General features: G+C 37.9%; 1 protein-coding gene across 1 annotated transcript in view; it reads right to left on the reverse strand.

Moving 5' to 3' along the window:
• Positions 1-2,604, reverse strand: part of LOC138050759 (nuclear receptor subfamily 2 group E member 1-like) — a 12,225-nt gene extending 9,621 nt beyond the window's left edge. The window contains exons 1-2 of the mRNA XM_068897045.1: positions 2,500-2,604; positions 2,147-2,383 (exon numbers count right to left, since the gene is read on the reverse strand). Of these exons, the coding sequence (XP_068753146.1) occupies positions 2,147-2,383; positions 2,500-2,599 (337 nt within the window). The 5' untranslated portion in view covers positions 2,600-2,604. The remainder of the gene's footprint in view (positions 1-2,146; positions 2,384-2,499) is intronic.
• Between the last annotated feature and the right edge of the window lie 15,597 nt (positions 2,605-18,201).

Genomic DNA, 18,201 nt, shown 5'->3' on the forward strand with positions numbered 1-18,201 from the left:
ACGTTTAGATATATAAGACATAGGCTGCTGCTCTCTATATTCAACTCCAGCTCGAATAAACTTGTTTGAAGTTGTTTAAAAAGATTAAACGACTTCAATAAACTTGATTAAAACCAATTTTTTCTAATATCGGCCGGCCCCATATTGGGAATTGATATTAATTCCACCGCGGCAACGAGGACCTCTGTGAGTGTTGCTGAATCCGCATTTCATATATACGTCATCCATATCTTTTTTTTTAAATAAAAATACAATATTCTTTTAAATCTTCAAAAAAAATCCACTTGAAAACTCTTGCCATACATATACAGTTTACTTGGAAATTTCCGTTAAAAAAAACGAAGACGTTGATGAAATGTCCTTTTCAAGTACTGAATATACGACAGTCTACCTGTGTCTGATGCAACGGATTTGAAGAACCCCTGTTTTCCGGTAGTAGGACTTGTCGCTTTATTACGAATAAAGAAGACTTAAAATACTATTGATCTTAATTTAGAGAATATAGCATACATTTGTTTCACAATCTGAACGGCTTAGAAGTGCCCGGGTATTCTAAATCGAGGCATTGTAATAGTTGTTAATACTAAGCCGTTTTAAAGCCAGGTGAACTCATTGCTTAAAAGCAAATTTATTGAATACGCCCGAAAAAAAGCTTTCGTTTTATCGTCGAGCTTTGTGAAGAGAAGTTCATAAGCCGAAAGGCGAGTGATTTCCTGAGGCCTTTTAGCCCTAATTACAAGCATTTTTTTAATTCCGCCGGTTAATGAACTTGTTCAAACCTATTACATCGTTTATCCGGCGAATACAGGAAATTCTCTCTGTTCTGCTTTTCAACGAGTGTTAAGAAAAACAGAACAATTTTATTCTACGCAAGCATTAGCCAAGATCTTCATGATCATCCTAAGGATCAAGGAGAGAGCAAACGGATATTAGAAACATACATATATTAGAGTAAAATACAGACCTTTGTCACTGTTTTCGAAGTAAAAAGTATTCCACGAGCAAAACAGACTGTCCTTGCGAAAAATGTGACTGGTTTGTGATAAAAAAATGCTTAAATTCTCAGCTATTTGTCTATTGTTTGTCTTAATTTTTGTTCTGAATCTAGTTTAAATCGTACATACAAATAAATATAATTGATTAAGTGCATCAACCGTGCAGACTTTTGAAATTCTTTTCAATTTATTCAGACTTGCAATAATCTGTGGACCTTCCGGCTTAGCTCGCGGTGGTGAGGTTTTCAAAAAAAGTCATGATTCGATTGGATAAAATGGCGGCATTTAAAATCAAGCTACCGAAAAAGAAGTTGTGGAGGGAGATCGATGAAGAAAAAAGCGAAAAAAGAACTTTGCTAGTTAAAAAAATAAATTGGTATGATGATGGTAAGTTTCTGAATAATACTCGACAGGATAATGACTTTTAAATGACTTCTGTTCCAAAGCAAAGGAAACCAAGCAAAAGACTTTAAAATCTGGTGTTAAAATCAGTCACTTTTTTAAGTTCAATATTGGAAAAGCCTTTTAGTATAATTTCATTTAACGTTTGCTCAAATTCAAAGAAACAAACGGCCCATTACAAAATAATCAACTGCGACATAAATTAATTTTATCTGGATGCGGACGAATCCAAGTAACAAAAGCTGACCACCCAAAAGAAAGCGTTCCTGTTTTTCGGTTAATAGCTCGAGATATACACAAGTCTATGGTTTATTTTTCCAAAATAATTTAGAAAATCTTGGAATAAAAATTACCCGTCGCATAACCATTTTTGGTAAAAGAAACAGGTGCGTTGAGAGCGGTACGAGAAATTATCGCCTTATCAAGCAATAACAAGTGATCCTATGTTGGTCGGATTTTACAAGAATTGTTAGATAACTTAGATGTATTTCTTGTTCAGAAAATCAGATTAACGTTCAGGCGTTCAACAGTTTTCCAGGTTGTTTTATAGGGGTGTTAATAAGTGAAATGTCAATAAAAGCTTTAAAATGTGTTGTTGATTTTAAAATACTCTTGATAGAAAGTTGCCTGTGTTTGCGCTATCACTAAATAAAGCTATCGCGCCGACAGCTAAAAATCACGTTAAGGTCTAGGGTATGATTCCATTACAGTGCGCCCGAAAAATTAAGAATGAAAAATTTATCCTTTACCATCTTTGTTCATGGTGACTTCAAAGCACTTCTTCAAGCGACACGATCGGCATTGGTTTCTATGGATTTTATCTACGGGGCAGTTTCCTTTTCCGTTCGTAGCTCTGCAAGTGTAGGAACGATTTCTGCGAATACTCCTCTTGAAAAATCCACTGCAGCCATCACACGCGTAAATTCCGTAATGTTTGCCAGAAGAGCGATCTCCGCAGACTTTACAAGGAATATCCAGAAGACGACCTTTGTAGAATATATGTTAGAGAAAAAGAAGGGTAAATTCCAAGAAGCTTTGAAAGAGGACAAATTACTTAGGTAAGTCCTAACAGCTGGGTCTTAAATTCTGGAACGAGACATACCGTTGGGTTTCGACTTGTCGTTCTTGTCAAAATCCAAGTCGTCTAATTGATGATCGGAGTTCATGTTGGATGAAAAATCTGTTACGCAGTACTTCCACATCAGATTTGAAGCTTCTTGTAGTGCACGAGAAGACAATGTTTTAGTAGGACCTTGCATCTTACTCCGAAAGGCTGACTTAATAGCAAATATCAGGAAGCCTTAGATAGAGCTCAAAGCTGATTGGTCGGGGTAGAGCCATTGCTGTTTCCTTTTCCATTCCTATAGAAATAACAAACAATTTTATTCAGGCGTTTCATTCGCCAAATCAATTATAGCCATTGTTATTCGGCAATTAACGAGACAGGTCGAAAAAAATCGTACAAATAAGCGGCACTCATTTATTTTAAGAGCGCAATAAAAAATTCTTCCGTAACGAGGACTTTCTAAACTTCATCCTCGATATCCCTGGCATAATACAACTTTGTATGAGAAAGTTCCCTCGTTTGTTTGTACACTTAACTTCGAGATGACTTTCAAAACATTGTTTGATGCGTTAATAAAATATTTAATACATGAATACACAATGTGAATTATTAAAAAAATTTCTCCAGAATATCGCTTTTAAATCATTTAAATTGAGTATTAAATTAAAGACCGGCCCGAATCCTTTCTTATGTCATTATCAGCTTTTTCGACAGTGCTGCGGTGGCATTGGATTTCGTAGAGAGGTGTTGTTGATCACAAATCTTTGACTGCGTTAGTCTACGTAGAAGGCACAACACTTAGTGTTACCTGTCATCTAGAATCAGGAGGAATCAACAAATTGTAAAGGCGCACGAGTGTTCGCTTTAACAAGCCAATCACGTTCGTAGCAGGGATGTAGGTGACACGTGGGTATACAAACAATAGAAAATGACTGGTTGATGGTTGCAGATTAACGGCTTCTTATTCCTACTATTCTTTTCCATTCCGCCCAGCTGCCAAGAAAACAAAAAAAATCTCTCATGTCAGCTGCCTGTGGTTCCTTTCTAATGCACCTGGCTAATGTATTATAATAGTCAGAAGGAAAAATAAATCGACTTTTATAATACCTCTATTTCACAAGTCGCTTCTAAGAGAAAAGCCATTTAAATACTGTTTAAAAGTCCATTTGTTTCTCTGCTTAAAGTGAATTGATTTTAAACTCTCAGCGATTTGCTCCAGGGCCGGCCGGACCATAAATTTAACATTTTTCCTTCCTTGGTGAAAGTATTTTATCCTAAATTAAATCGTTTATAGTTTTCCCGTTGTCAAGTTCAGAGCAATTAGCGATTGGAAATAATACAGCGCGTGGTTCTAATTATCAGTTAAGCAGACGGCAAGCAAATTTAGAAAGAGGGCCTTAAATTTGAAGGACAATTACACAAATAAATGACAAAATATGATCAAATGCATTCAGTTGTTCCTCGATATGGAATGTTTTGTTTAGAATTTTGGTTTATTTTGTAATCAACAAGGTTGAAAATTACTAACTTTTGAGAAAAAGTCTTTCAACTTTTGCCATTGTGTGAAATTCACCACTTCATACCCGCTATGCCTCTAAAACAAACAATTTAATACTCTACAACGACGATTTTTATATATCCTCAATAACTGAAAATGATGCACGTAGTCAGCATAGATTCGCTGAACCATTTTCCCCCAACCGACACTGATCTTAGACATTACATCGGTTACGGGTTCCTTGCATTAGAAAACATGAGCAGAATTGCATCCTTGATTTTCTATAGCCGGTATTTGTACTTTGTACAATTGATTATTCTTTTAAAGGTTTTTAAAAAATAGGGTCAGCCATTATTTAAGTTTTATGATATATCTCATACCGGCAGTAAGAAGAGGAAGTCATTTCCAAGGAAAACACAGTGCTTCTTATTTTTTAAATGAGGGCTTTGAGGCGACGACAAATTCAACTCCTCATTTATTTCGGCGTAGGGCGCTTTTAGTCCTAAAGGCAACCGCGATGTGTATCATTATTTTTTCATTGTTGCTTCTGGTACTTTAATCATAGACCAGCATGGACGAATGAATCGGCAGAGCATCCGAACTAGCAATCGGAATGTCGAGGGTCGTTCGACTCCTACAAAGAAGCACTCGGATTTTTTTCCGAGCATCCCCGAGGAAACACCGAAAAATAAATCTCGTCATTTCATCAGGGGCACCCAACGAGAATATATTTCAAAACCACTTAAACATAGCATTGTTAAACGTATTTTAGTATTAAATGGTAGATATAGGCATATTTTTATCCCCTGAAAAATTTTCGTCTGTTCGGATTCCCTAGCTGAAAGTCTAGTGATCCGAAAATTATACGGATCAAAAATTACCTTTTCGAAAATTTCAGCCAGAAAAAAGGCTCCCGAAAATTCTAGGTGACCTTTTAGGGGTAAAAATCCGATTAAAATGGGCAATTATACCATGTTTTAGATGTTCGAAAATCCTAGGAGAGGCAGGCAAGCTAGGAATTTTACAACAAATGTTCCGAAAATTCTAGATCTCAAATCGTCTTCCGAACAGATATTTTCCGAAAATTGACGTTGGGTGCCCCTGATTTCATTAAACGGGGTTAACATGTAACATCTCTTTCAATTGACAAGTGAACATGGTGTTAGCCAAGGGGAATGGAAAGGTTCAAGTTCTACAAACTGCACAAACAAAATCTATTACAGATAGCTGAAAAAAGGCGGGTTAATAAACGAGTCTCGCTATCTTCCTGCCTTTCATCTTGAAGAATGCTTTTCAAATTTCTCTTTCTTGCGGTGTTTTAATATCTTTATAAATATCATGCCTTTCCGGTGTCAAAGAAGCCCGGTGGCTTTTATCTGACATCTTCTGAGTTGTAAGTGAGGTTGCATCCGGTCTTTTTGCGCTAAGCGATATCCTTCTTCGTATGCGTTTATTTTGTCACTCAGACCTCCTCTGTCATCCCAAGGAATTAGACAAAATATTCTGGCAAGGGACGCGAATCGTCACTCCTGGTTCCATCGAATCTTCCTTTGCTCGTATTTTTATTGAGCAAAAAGCGAGTTTAATTCTGAAACCCCTTAAAACATGCCCGTGTGAACGGCCCCTCGAGTTTATGGGTTAGCTCATGGGCAATAGTGCGCCATCTCAACCAAACATCATCGTTTATGCGTTAATAGTGGCAATTTATAGCTCTTTCCTGTATTAAATGGTGCACATAGTTATCCATTAGAATCAAATTTTCAACCTCGGTTAATGCATTTCTCGTACTCTGATTGGTTTACCCAATCTCAGTTATCAGCCCACAAACCTTAGTTTAACCTTATATGGTAAATGATTGCGCTAAGTGTTGCTAAGCTAAAATTTTTTCACCGGAAAGCGAAATTTCTTTCTAAATCAAAAAGCAAAAAATATCTTTTATGTGGAAAGTTTGGATCAATTCAGACGTTTACAAGTACGCGAAAAGGTAAGAAATGTTTTTTGTGATGAGCCTGCGTCTTTCTGACCACCAGGTATTACACAACGTCGCATCTTCATCAAGTTTTTTCGATTTCGCTCGAATTTTCTCGCTTTTTTCGCCCGTAGTTCGTACTTCCAAACTTTTGGAGTTTAAGAAATTTAATATAACAATTATTCCATCCGCGCTAGTTGGATATGAGACTGGTTATTTACCATCTCATATCCAACGCGCGCACATGGAATAATTGCTAAATAATGGTGACGACTTAAACTTACTTTAATCCTCCAAGCTGTTTATGGCCTCATTCGCCATTAATCAATCTCTGAACCTGATAGTCGGGGAACGCCCGTAAACTTAAACACCGGTGTCACAGAGAGTGGTTTCAAATCTCTTCCAAGCATGAATTATTCAAACTTCACTTTTGTTTTTGCTTGGTAATGTCCATTGCTGCGATCATGATTTTGCATGACTGCACCCAATTCTCAACCAATCAGAGATGAAAGCTCATTTGCTCTGCGCTGTGCCTGGTCAGAAGAGACTCTTGCATGGTTTTGAACATAAAACAAAATGCCATGTTCGCATGTTGTATTACCTCCTTTCTTGGAATAAAAAAATCTTTACCATCTTTGAGAGGAACTATTATCAAAGGATTTTTTCAGCCATGAATGTCATGAAGCGCTTGCATTTTTTTACTCAGGCTTTCCAGGGGAAACGCGCGAGGTTAAATTTTCAAGTTTTTCGGCTTCAGTCACAAATCGCACTCAAGCTTGTACAAAGCGCATATATGGGAAGTGCCAACGTACATACGGGGCATTGGACGAAAATGACTTCGTTGAAAGTACAAATACAAATGCACATTCCTCTCGCCGTAGACCCACAGCAAAAGATGTCGAGCGTTTTCGAAACGAGTCAGTCTGCGAACTTTACGAGAGATCCCTTCAGTAAGAGTGAACATTTACGAGACTTATGAGTACTGAAACTCATAACGAGAATCATTGCCATCACTCTAACCTAAATAATAAATACGTAATCATCTAGCCGACATCTCTGCTGTATTTATTTTTCTTTGTTCTTCATTTGACGATCCAGGGCATCAGGAAAGCACGAGTAGTACACAAGCAGATATGCGTCTAGTTTTATTTTGAGACCGTACATTTGTCACCATTGTAAGTAGAATTAGTTATCAGCGTAGTGGAAATGAAATGAAAAGTTTAGTTTAGTGGTTTGTTTTTTTGGTTTTTTTTTTGTTTTGGTCTTTTTTACAGGGGGTAGGGAGGGAATACAAAACATTTGGTGGTTGAAAAGATGACTGAAAAAATGGGTTGCACCTGCCATGATTAAAACTGATTTAAAGAACGTCTTTGAGACCTAGCAGGGTTACTTGATCACCCCAAATGCCAAATGTGGTTGCTCGTCTCTTACGAGAGGTCAGACTACACGGAGCCTGTTAATTTTGAGTCATAGCCTGTAGCGCTTTCAGAGGCTTTATTGCATCTGTAAGCCCAACAACGCTTTAAACAAGAACAGTTGTATAAATCAGGTTCAGTAAACTCGGTAAACTCAATAGATCTTTATTTTGACAACAAAAGCATTGCTATACACGGTTATGTTGTCAACTGAACCGACAACAAGAGGATATAGTCTTCCTTAACACTGATTGGCTGATTTTGACAAGAGACATATTTTCACACACATCTTGACTTAAGTAAATAGAGAAGATTTCATTGCCTCCAGTGTGATTTCTAAATAGTGATACTTGCGGTCCTTATGAACCAAGAGTCACCCAGAAACATTGAATACGAGAAATAATTAATGCCCTCATGTAAGAACAAAGTTTATCGTCATGTTTGATCTTGTAAGTTATCTTGTTATCTGGTTGCTGCCCATAGTAATGTCAATATGAAAACAATGGAAAATTCTAAACCATCAGCCCTTATGAAAGTCATGGGTCATCTACAAAAAGTGGTTGTTTATGAGAGGTGCTAACAAAAGTGATCCGACAAGAAAAATTTTGGTATTTTATAAAAGTGGTTGCTTTAAGGAGAGGTGATCACTTATAGGAGGGGTTATACAGGGAGGTTTCATGACTACCAAAAAAATTATGACATCAAACTGTAGATAATCATGTGGTATCACTAATTTACTGTTCTTTTTCAGTCATAATGTAAGTTGCCATTTTTCACTATCAGTTCATTTGCATGTATATGTATTTGTTGTAGTGGTAGCCTGCGTAGCTTGTCGTTAGACGGAGGAAGGAGAGACAAAGTATGATGGAAGAAGGGGGACTAGGAGCCTGAGGAAGAACGCCTGCAATAGAAACCTCCTTTTGTTCATTTCTGCGTTGGCATAGAAATGCAAAATTCCCCATTGGCTAATACTCACTGAGTAACTTATTAATTGTTAGTTGTACAATCTCATCAAAAACAATCAACAATATATAATAGTCGCAGACGAATATGTATTAGCAAGGGTTTTGAGAGATTTAAATCTCGGTAAGCAAATTTACCTTAAAACCAGAGCAAGAATCGGTCATGACAACTCTTTTCGCTGGAAGAGCTGTTTCTGGCAGTTTTGCCGGCAGGATACGAGACATAATGCAATGTAACGTTTGTTCTATCCAAGAACTATGAACTGAATGGGAAAGTGCAGAGTCTCGCTTTTTCGCCTTTGCCGGATAACTACCTTTGATAGAGCAGCTGCGGGATGTAGAATCACTAAGCTATCCTTCTGCCGATTGCTCCAATTTCCGGTTTTATTTGCCGATAGAAATTTAAAATACTGGTTGTCTTCCACCACCTCACAGTTCCTAGCCGAAGCCATTTTGGCATAGCTTGAGGCGTACATGCAGCCATCTTTACAACACAGTAAAATTTTGCAGCATGATTTTACAGCCGCAACTTCTACACATACGTTAAGACGACTTTTGCTTTGAATTAAAGCAAACCCAGTGGAAGAACAACAGTCGGTCAACACAGTCTCTAGACTTTGTAATTAAAATTTTGAAAGACGCTTTCCGCTTTTGCACCATGTAAAAAGAACAAAATTTAAATCAATACCACAGAGCACGCATCAATTATTTCAATCATATTCTTTCTTTTTACTACCATTTTTCAAACTCTTCATGGGAGTAGAGGGCATTTCCAAGTTAAAATGGCCTCATGGTTGTTATGTTGTTATTCTGAGATATTCCCATTTTTAATCACTCCGGGAAATATGATTCCGGTATAATTCCCGCTATGCCGGCAAGTGCACACTAGTTTCTGATTGGTGAACCTGGTGGAATCCTGATTTTTCGAACCTCGAAGGGAAACAAGAATTAGCTAGAAAAATAGACGAGTTCACGCTCTTGATTGCATCATGGGTGATCAGGGCAACATTGGCAGGAAATTCAAAGGTTTGTATGGAAATTCAAAGCAAAATATACTTTACATGACTCTTTTTTATAGACTTTCGCCTTCATAAACCAAACAAATAAGTTAATGTTCACAACTTAGATGAACTAGACTTGGTATCCGTTCGTCGGAATTCCTAAATATTGCTTTTTTTGTCTCCCTACATTCTCTGTAATTTTGTGCCTTTGGAAGTAAAGGAAATGTATAATATCTACAATAGGCACTCTCTCCAAATTTATTCTGCCGTAGCTTTGAGCGCATATCTTCTGTTTTGGAAAATTAAAAAACCCAAAATTGCGTATCATGGACACTTTTCATTGTTTTGAACTTCCTTGCAACCTTTGAATTTCTTTCCATTTTGCCCTGATTACCCATGATGCACTCAAGAGCGTGAGAAATTGGGTTGAAAATTACAGTGTTCGATAGAGGAGTCAGGGAACCATGACATATTGGGAGGTTCGAGAAATCTGTATTCCACTGTACATTGTGTGTACATTACCTTAAGTTTCCCAGTCTCTTAGTCTTTTCCTTCATCTGCAGCTGGCAGAGCCATGACTCTCACAAGGTGTTCCATGTCAATAAAACTTTGTTGATACTCGACTTGATCCCATTTCCTGAAGACACAGTGTGCCCAGTCATTCCTCCCAATTCTGACATCACCTGCAGCGCTTTTTACAGACGCCAAGAACACAGGGAAACTCAAATGCTGGACTCAAGAAAGGTATAACAGTTGTGAGAAGTCGTCCCAGAACCGGGGTTAAATATAAACATGTACAGGTTGATACGAGAAATTTAATACGCATCCGCCCGGAAAATACTGTTGCTAGCCGGCCTAAATCTACGCAATTTGCTGTTCCTAAATGCCTTTTTTACGAAAAACCGAGTGAGAGCTCCCGCTGCGTTAGATGCTGATCTTAGGAGTCAAGACATTGATATATGTGTTGTCTCTGAAACATACCTCTCAACCGAAACGCCTGATGCCATGCGAGACAGGGGATGGAAAAATTGGGATAGCAGGAAAAAGGGCGGTGTGGCCATCTATGTAAGGGATAACCTCAAGGTCCTGGATGTTTACCGTTCCAGACTTTATGAACTTATTTGTTAAACTTTGTTGCTGCCTTCTGGTCACCGTATGCTAATTTGTGGCCTTTACAACCCACCAGAAATACCGAGACGCGAATTTGATGAATTATCTCATTAGTTTTGTGGACACGGTGAGATAACAGAAAGGCATGTCTGGAATACTCTTACTAAGTTGAAAAGAACATCTACAGGCCCAGACAACACACCCTTCTGGATTTCGAAAAATCACGCAGGACTTCGAGTGAGAATTCTCACTCTAGTAATCACTCAAGTGTGGAATTTATCGTTATCAACTCACTCATGGCCGGGTTCCTGGAAGAGGGCGAATATTTACCCCCTGTCCAAGGTCGACATTCCTAAAGCGTATTCAAACTACAGAGGGATAAACGTCACACCTGTGATTGCCAGGGCCTTCGAGAAAGTTGTATATCGTACGCATGCGAGGAGAGCTGTTGAGGAAAGTCTGAGCCCCACCCAGTTTGCTTACAGGCAGGGGGGTAACTAAATGAACGCCTTAATATCTATTCAACACCATGTTTATAAATATTTGGACAATCAAGATTGTAAGGCAGTTCGCATCTTTACTATGGATTTTAGCAAAGCATTCGATTCAATTAACCATAGTCTGCTCTTTCCAAAAGTTAAGCAGCTACCGCTAAACCCATATATAATTAATTGGTACCACAGTTTTTTGCATGAACGACAACAGTGTCTTTCATTAGGAAACCATGTTTTTACTTGGGAGGAAGTCAACAAGGGTACGACTCAGGGAAGTGTTAGCGGCCCTTACCTTTTTAATGTTTTTGTTAATGATTTAAATATTTTTCATAATGACGTTCCTGCTCTTTTTAAATTTGCAGATGACTCCACTATCATAGCTCCTGTAAGCAGTAATTCTGATTCGTCTGACCGTTTAGTAGAACTATTTTTAAATTGATCAAGAGAGAATAATATGATTTGTAACCCTACAAATGCAAGGAACTCGTTGTTAGGAAGAAGAACAATAACACGCAATATGAGAAAATTTGCAATATCCCACAGTGTAACAGTCTGTCTTTACTAGGTGTTACCCTTCAAAGTAACTGCAACTTCAGTGAACATGTAAGACAGAAATTAGTTTGCATGTTTTAAGGTCCCTTAGAAAGGAGCAATACTCTCAAGTAGAGATAGACCATTTATTTAAGTCCTTAGTTCTACCGAATTTAACATATTGCCTTTCTGTTTATGGAGCGTCAAAACCATATGTGAATATTATACATTTTTCAGATCGTTGCCACAAGCGCCGCTTTGTTTCTTTTCCCGTTTCCATTAAGGATCTTTCTTTAGACAGGACTGTAAGATTTTAAAGGCTATTACCTCTGTAGATAACCATCCACTAGGCCACTAGGCTCAAATTTACCACCAAAAAAGGAGAATAAATATAATCTGCGAAAAAAACAGTGTGCCCTCCCCAAGGTTACTACAGAACGATTTAGGACATCTTATGTAAATAGACTGATTTTTAAACACAAAATAATGTAGTTTCTACGTACTAGTTTTTATATCACGCATTTGTAGTTTAACTAGTTTAATTTTTAGGGTAGATTTGTATTGAGTGTATAGGTGATTAGAATGTAAAAAAAGATATGTACTTTTATCTTTTGGCAATAAAGACTATTACTTACTGGTCCTTACTTATTACCTCCTACCAACTTGTCAGTTTTGCTTCCAGCTATGACGAAAATTGTGAACTTGTCTATTGAATCTGCTTTGGTGCCAGACTGTTTTAAATTGGCTCTTTTGACAGAACCCTCTTCTTAAGAAGCCACGTCTTGATTTTGAAATTTACGCTAATTTCAGGCCTATCTCCAATCTAATTTTTATTTCCAAACTAACTGAAAAAGTAGTTGCTTCCGAGCTTGTTGACTATGTAATGCGAAATCATTCACATGAAATTTTTCAGTCTACTTATAAGCAGCTTCATAGTACTGAGACTGCATTAGTTAGAGTTAACAATGACTTTCTTGTTCCTTTGATAACCATCAGTCTGTTATACTGCTTTTCCTGGATTTATCAGCTGCTTTCGACACTGTAGATCATGGAATATTGCTCGACCGGCTGAATCATCGTTTCGCTATATGTGGTCTGGCTCTCTCCTGGTTTAAATCATATCTTAGCAATACATTTTAGTTTGTGGAAATAAGAGGGGAAAAGTCCTCACACCAGCCACTGACGTGCAGGGTGCCACAGGGCTCCGATTTAGGCCCTATCCTTTATCTGCTATACACCTCGCCACTTGGGGATATCGTAAGGAAGTCTGAGCCTTTAGTAATTAGTTCTAAGTATCGCCCTCGTCCTTCGCTTGATTCTATCTCCATTAGTAAACAGGTTGTAAAGTCGTCGGTTTCAGCTAGAAATTTGGGTTTTATAGTTGATGATAGTATTAGTCTCTAGAGGAAAATGTTAACTCTATTTCTAAATCTTGTTATTACCACATTAGACGAATTGCTAAAATCCAAAAATATCTGTCCGAAGATTCCACAGCAGCTCTTGTGCATGCTTTCATCACCTGCAGATTGGTCAACGGCAACACACTTTTGTACGGCCTTCCAAAATATCTGATTCAGCGGCTAAAAGCAGTCTAAAATTGTGCTGCCCGCCTCGTTTCGTGGAAGCCGAGGCATGCACGTGCCACACCAGGAAACTGCACTGGCTGCCTGTGGAAAATCGTATCATTTTTAAAATTTTATTATTTGTTTATAAATCACTCAATAATTTAGCTCCTGCATATATTAACAGTCTTTTGAAGAATTATAAACCTAGTCGCAATCTAAGGTCGGTTGATCAGGGTATTCTGACGATTCCTACAATACTCGTCACATTTGTTGGAACAACCATCCCCGTTTCCCCCTTCCTCCAATGTTGATTTCCACAACTACTAGTAGTCGCCCGAAAAATTCTCATACAACATTGAATTCGGGGAAGGGGGATGTGGTATAAGCTACGATCTTGTAACACGATGATTCTGACCATTCGCTAAGTGTTCCAACTAAATATGTCTAGTACTGTAAGTATCGGAGAAGCTGAACATTTACGCACGCATGCGCTGACGGAATGTTTGAAGACGAGACGAGAAAAATATGCAGTACCTCCAAACGTGGCGCTGGAGCGTCGTACCAAACGAGTCATCCCGGGATTTCGGCCCGTGCGATCGCTTTTGGACGCAGTTGGCCCTTCGCTGCTTTCTGCTACCGACCTCCCCTCCCGGTACGGCATTGAGGGAGGGATATGTCGGCCCCTAAACCATATGAGACAAATCCCACGCCTACTCACAGCTCCAAACCGCCCTTGTCATTACAATTTGACGTAAGATTTCGATGGCTTATATATTCAAAAGAAAAGTTTATTTTATCTGTCATATGGTAAGCACTGGAGTCGCAGATTACAAAGTGCACGCATGCGCCCTGGCGAAGGTAACATACATGCATGCATAAAACTTTATTTTATCTCTAATTTCAGAATAATCTCTTCGAGACATTACAGCTGACATACACAATGTATACAGATACATAACTAAATATTAAATAATATTTAAAGATATATTAATCAAAACGAAAAGCCGCTGTACAAAATCCGGCCCTGGATTAGTTTAAAACCAGTAAACGCAGTGGTACGGGAAAAATCAGGTAGCGCATTTCGCAACGTACTTAGTTAATACGTACGAAAAAGAACTAAGACCATCAATGGTTGTTCTAGGTTTCTGGAGGGACAGAATGTAATTTCCACGAAGATCATGCATAAGAAGAGAACGAGAGAGAAAACGTATTTTTCATATATGCAGGACAAGCCTTTTCTTTCTTTAACTACTTTTGTACGATAATATGAGGAAATTTTGAATGCGCTTATTGCATAGAGATGTAGAGTTTAACTTAAGTGGTACGTAAGAGGACAGGTAATCGCAAATATAAATCTCATTACTCTCTTATTTACATTATACCGTTTCTTTGACAAGAAAGTACTAAAGGCCAGGCCGAATTTCCTATGATAAAAAGTCTACGTTAACAGCAAGCACCTTGGCTACTCCTTAGTATCCGCCTAGAAATCTTCTTCTCGCTACTTTTTCCTCATTTGATGAGGACCAGTCTCCGCTTGCCTCCTTCATGCCCAAAAGGAATTCTGGGTAATTCGACCGTTCCATGACAAGAGAAGACCCCCGATTCTCATTTCATAGATTTTCTTATGAGTGTGGAGCCACCCAGTCCTACTGGCAAAATACAGCATCGATTGAAGTTTTAAGCTTTCAAAACTTGCTCAAATTGTATCGGTAGGTCCTGGAATTTGCTCACAGAAAGGCCAGAGAGACGACTTCACTGGTGCTGTGAACCACCATATTTACAACAGAGCAATTTAGGCGTTCCAGTCTGCATGAAATCATCTCTCACCTCTGTCTCGAGAAGACCAGACACGCACGGTTCTTACGTTACGTTTATGCCCCTGTAGAATCAACCGAAATCTCAACTCCTTGTCAAAAGTTAACCAGCATCTTAATATTTTTGGTAGGCTACAATACTCGTCACATTTGTTGGAACACCCATCGCCGTTTCCCTTCCTGAATGGGGGAAGGGGGATGTGGTATAAGCTACGATCTTGTAACAAGATGATTCTGACCATTCGCTAAGTGTTCCAACTAAATATGTCTATTATGTAGGTCCAATCAAAGGACCTATGGGGACAGGGCATTTTCAGTTGCAGCACCAAAGCTCTGGAATGCCCTACGCCTTGACATAAGGAATAGCGGATCCATCACTCTTTTTAAATGTAAATTAAAGACTTTTCTTTTTAATAAATATAATTTTGTATAAACTATTTTTAACTGTAGAATTGTGAAGCGCCATAGAGCAGCTAGTGTATATGGCGCTATACAAATGCCATTAGTATTATTATTATTGTTATTATTATTATTATTATTATTATTATTATTATAATTATTATAAATTATTATTATTATTATTATCATAAAGTCTCTAAAGTCTCTTTTGCCATCCTTAGGTCGGCTCTACTCTGTCTTAGAGGGTCAAGAACAGCTAAAAGAACAATTAGAAGTAATGTTCAAGAAGCGGACTTTGAATTAGATAGATGCCTTGCGAAAATCTAGGTTCTATAACTTTTATATATACATTTTTATTATTACTGGGAATAGTTTTTTAGATTTGTGATTGTTTTATATACTTATAGATATATTTTTAAACAGTTTTATTCGAATTAAAAATAAAGTTATTTATATTAATACTAATAATAACAATAACATGTGCATATATATATATATTTTTTTTGTTTTTGTTGCTTGTGTAAATGAAGAATGAACTTAAACTGTTTTTTTATAATTAGAACAGAATATATATTCTTTTTATATTGTTAATAATTTCTGTGTTAACTGACTGATTTTCAATAAAGGTTTTTCATTATTAAAATTATTATTATAATTATTATAAATTATTATTATTATTATTATTATTATTATTATTATTATAAACAAGGCTTGCACGTTCGAGAGTAGAGTATTCTTGATCAAAGTTCTCTATGAGCAAGCCTATAGATTTCCCCGTGAATGATGATTGACAGGAGCTAACCTTGCGTAAAATCCATGGAAGTACTCTTTTCATAAAAGAACTAGACCCTCCGTGAGGGTACACTGGGTTGCCTGTGGTACGTGCAGCGTTCCAGGCAAATTGTGACTGACCCACGGGCCGATTACGGGCTTGCAAAAACAAAGCAAAAGGTGATTAAAAAACCATATAATAAACTACTTAGTAACCGAGCTAGCTCGAGCCGTACTGGGGAATATTGGCACTGGGTCGTTTTTATACGGACCTCGCTGCGCTCGGTCCGTACTGCCACGACCTCGGGCCAATATTTCCCTGGCAGTACGGCCCTCGCGCTCGGTTAGTAAGAAGTTATTAAGGGGTCACCCAGAAGTCATACCAGCAGAGGCCCTTTGGCTCACAGGTCCTCACACGTTCGTACGACGAAACAGATCCTTTTCTGAGGTTAAAAACCTGTCTACTGGCCTAACTCTTTTTCCTACTTTCCCAACCGCGAGAAAACCGCGGTAAATCAGCCATCGCCAAAAAATGTTTTTTTTTTTTTTTTAAAAATATTTAAAGTTAGGGGGAAAAATACATCATTTTAAAGCTAAGAAAATAAGCTTTCCAACAACATACAACTTATTTACAGAGAACTGAAACATTTTATAACAGCGAAAGTCGAACGAAAAAATTTAAGAAAAATAACAGTAAAATATGTTTTCTAGGCAAAATTTGGTCATTTTAGCGTTGATTACGAATTTTTGGATGCAAAACTGATATTTTCTGAAATTTATCTTCTTTCTTGGACATAAATTCGACCGAAAACTGATAAGGCATGAATATTTTTAGATTTTTAGGAATAATAGATAATGTGGTTCAATGCGTAATGTGATAATGCGATAAAAGTGTCAAATTTGCGACCCATTGCTAACGGCAACGGAAGCGATCGCATTACGAATAGTTAACCTCTGTTGCCAAAAACCACCCAAATAACCGGTCAGTGTAAAACGCAAACTGCAGACTGCAGACTGCAGACCAGGGATAAAAGGCAGACTGAGGGTAAAATGCAGACTGCAGTCTGCAGGTTAATAAAATAATAATGAAAAAAGAGTTATAAGAGTGTTAGTAGCCGTTTGTACTTTCACACTGAAACCCCAACACAGCTCCCATCGCTTTGGTTGCCCCACCGCATGTTTTAAATCCGGATTTTTATCGAACTCTGAAAGAATTGAAGCTGTTTGAATCCTTGTTGTTTGAAAAAGGACAGTTTCGTTAAGTGAGTTGCTTTTAGGCAAAGAAGTCATCACCCCGTAATTCAACTGTCCATTTTGCTGCACTGAACAAAGTAATCGAGTAATTACCCAATAACTCAATTTATTTTGACACGCATGGCTACAGTACCAATTAACAAAGACAGAGATAACGTGGATTTTGCAACCATTTAACGTTTCAATTCAGTCGGCTTAAGCCAGTATGACTGGTGTAAAAATTTCTTATTAGGATCCTTTCATTCGCTTTCGTGTACGTTATGTTTATCCTTTAGTTCACAAGCTCGTTTGTTTTGCATCTGGAAGATGTAATTTTCAATTATAACCTCTCCCTAGGGGTTATCACGCATAGCTTAACCAATGAAATCCCCGCGTCCTAATTGCTCGGAATACATGAAATTCTTTGTGCATTTCGTTGCACCGAAAAAAGACAACCGAGATTATTCAGGTATTCGAAGTAATAATTGTTGGTTTTTCGATCGATTTCCCTCGATGTATCGGTGTGACAAATAATTTGGAACATTGCAATGCATCTGGAAGCGCAAAAACAAAGCACAGATGATTTCAACGCGTACGATCGCATCCCCAAAAGGTGCAGCGACCTGCAGTCATAATAATGTGAGTTGTTGACAGATGTAAAACAGGATTGTCTTTCAAACAATCTTTATTTTATCCTTATGACTCGTTTTTTTATTATTAATATTTATTTTACCCTCAGTCTGCATTTTACCCCCGGTCTGCGGTCTGCAGTCTGCGTTTTACACTGACCGCCCAAATAACCGATTTTTCGACGGAAAATTCATCCCAGAGGATAAAACTATTCACTGGACATGTAATAAAGGTAGATATGTTCGAGCGAAAGCGAAAACAAGCGAATATTTTGACAGAAAACACAATAATGTGAGATCAAAGGAACAAGTGGTGAAGACACGCAATTGCGGCATCGCTTCGACAA

This window comes from Montipora capricornis, chromosome 6 (genome assembly GCF_036669925.1).
Source record: "Montipora capricornis isolate CH-2021 chromosome 6, ASM3666992v2, whole genome shotgun sequence".
In the NCBI taxonomy this organism is placed as follows: Eukaryota; Metazoa; Cnidaria; class Anthozoa; order Scleractinia; family Acroporidae; genus Montipora; species Montipora capricornis.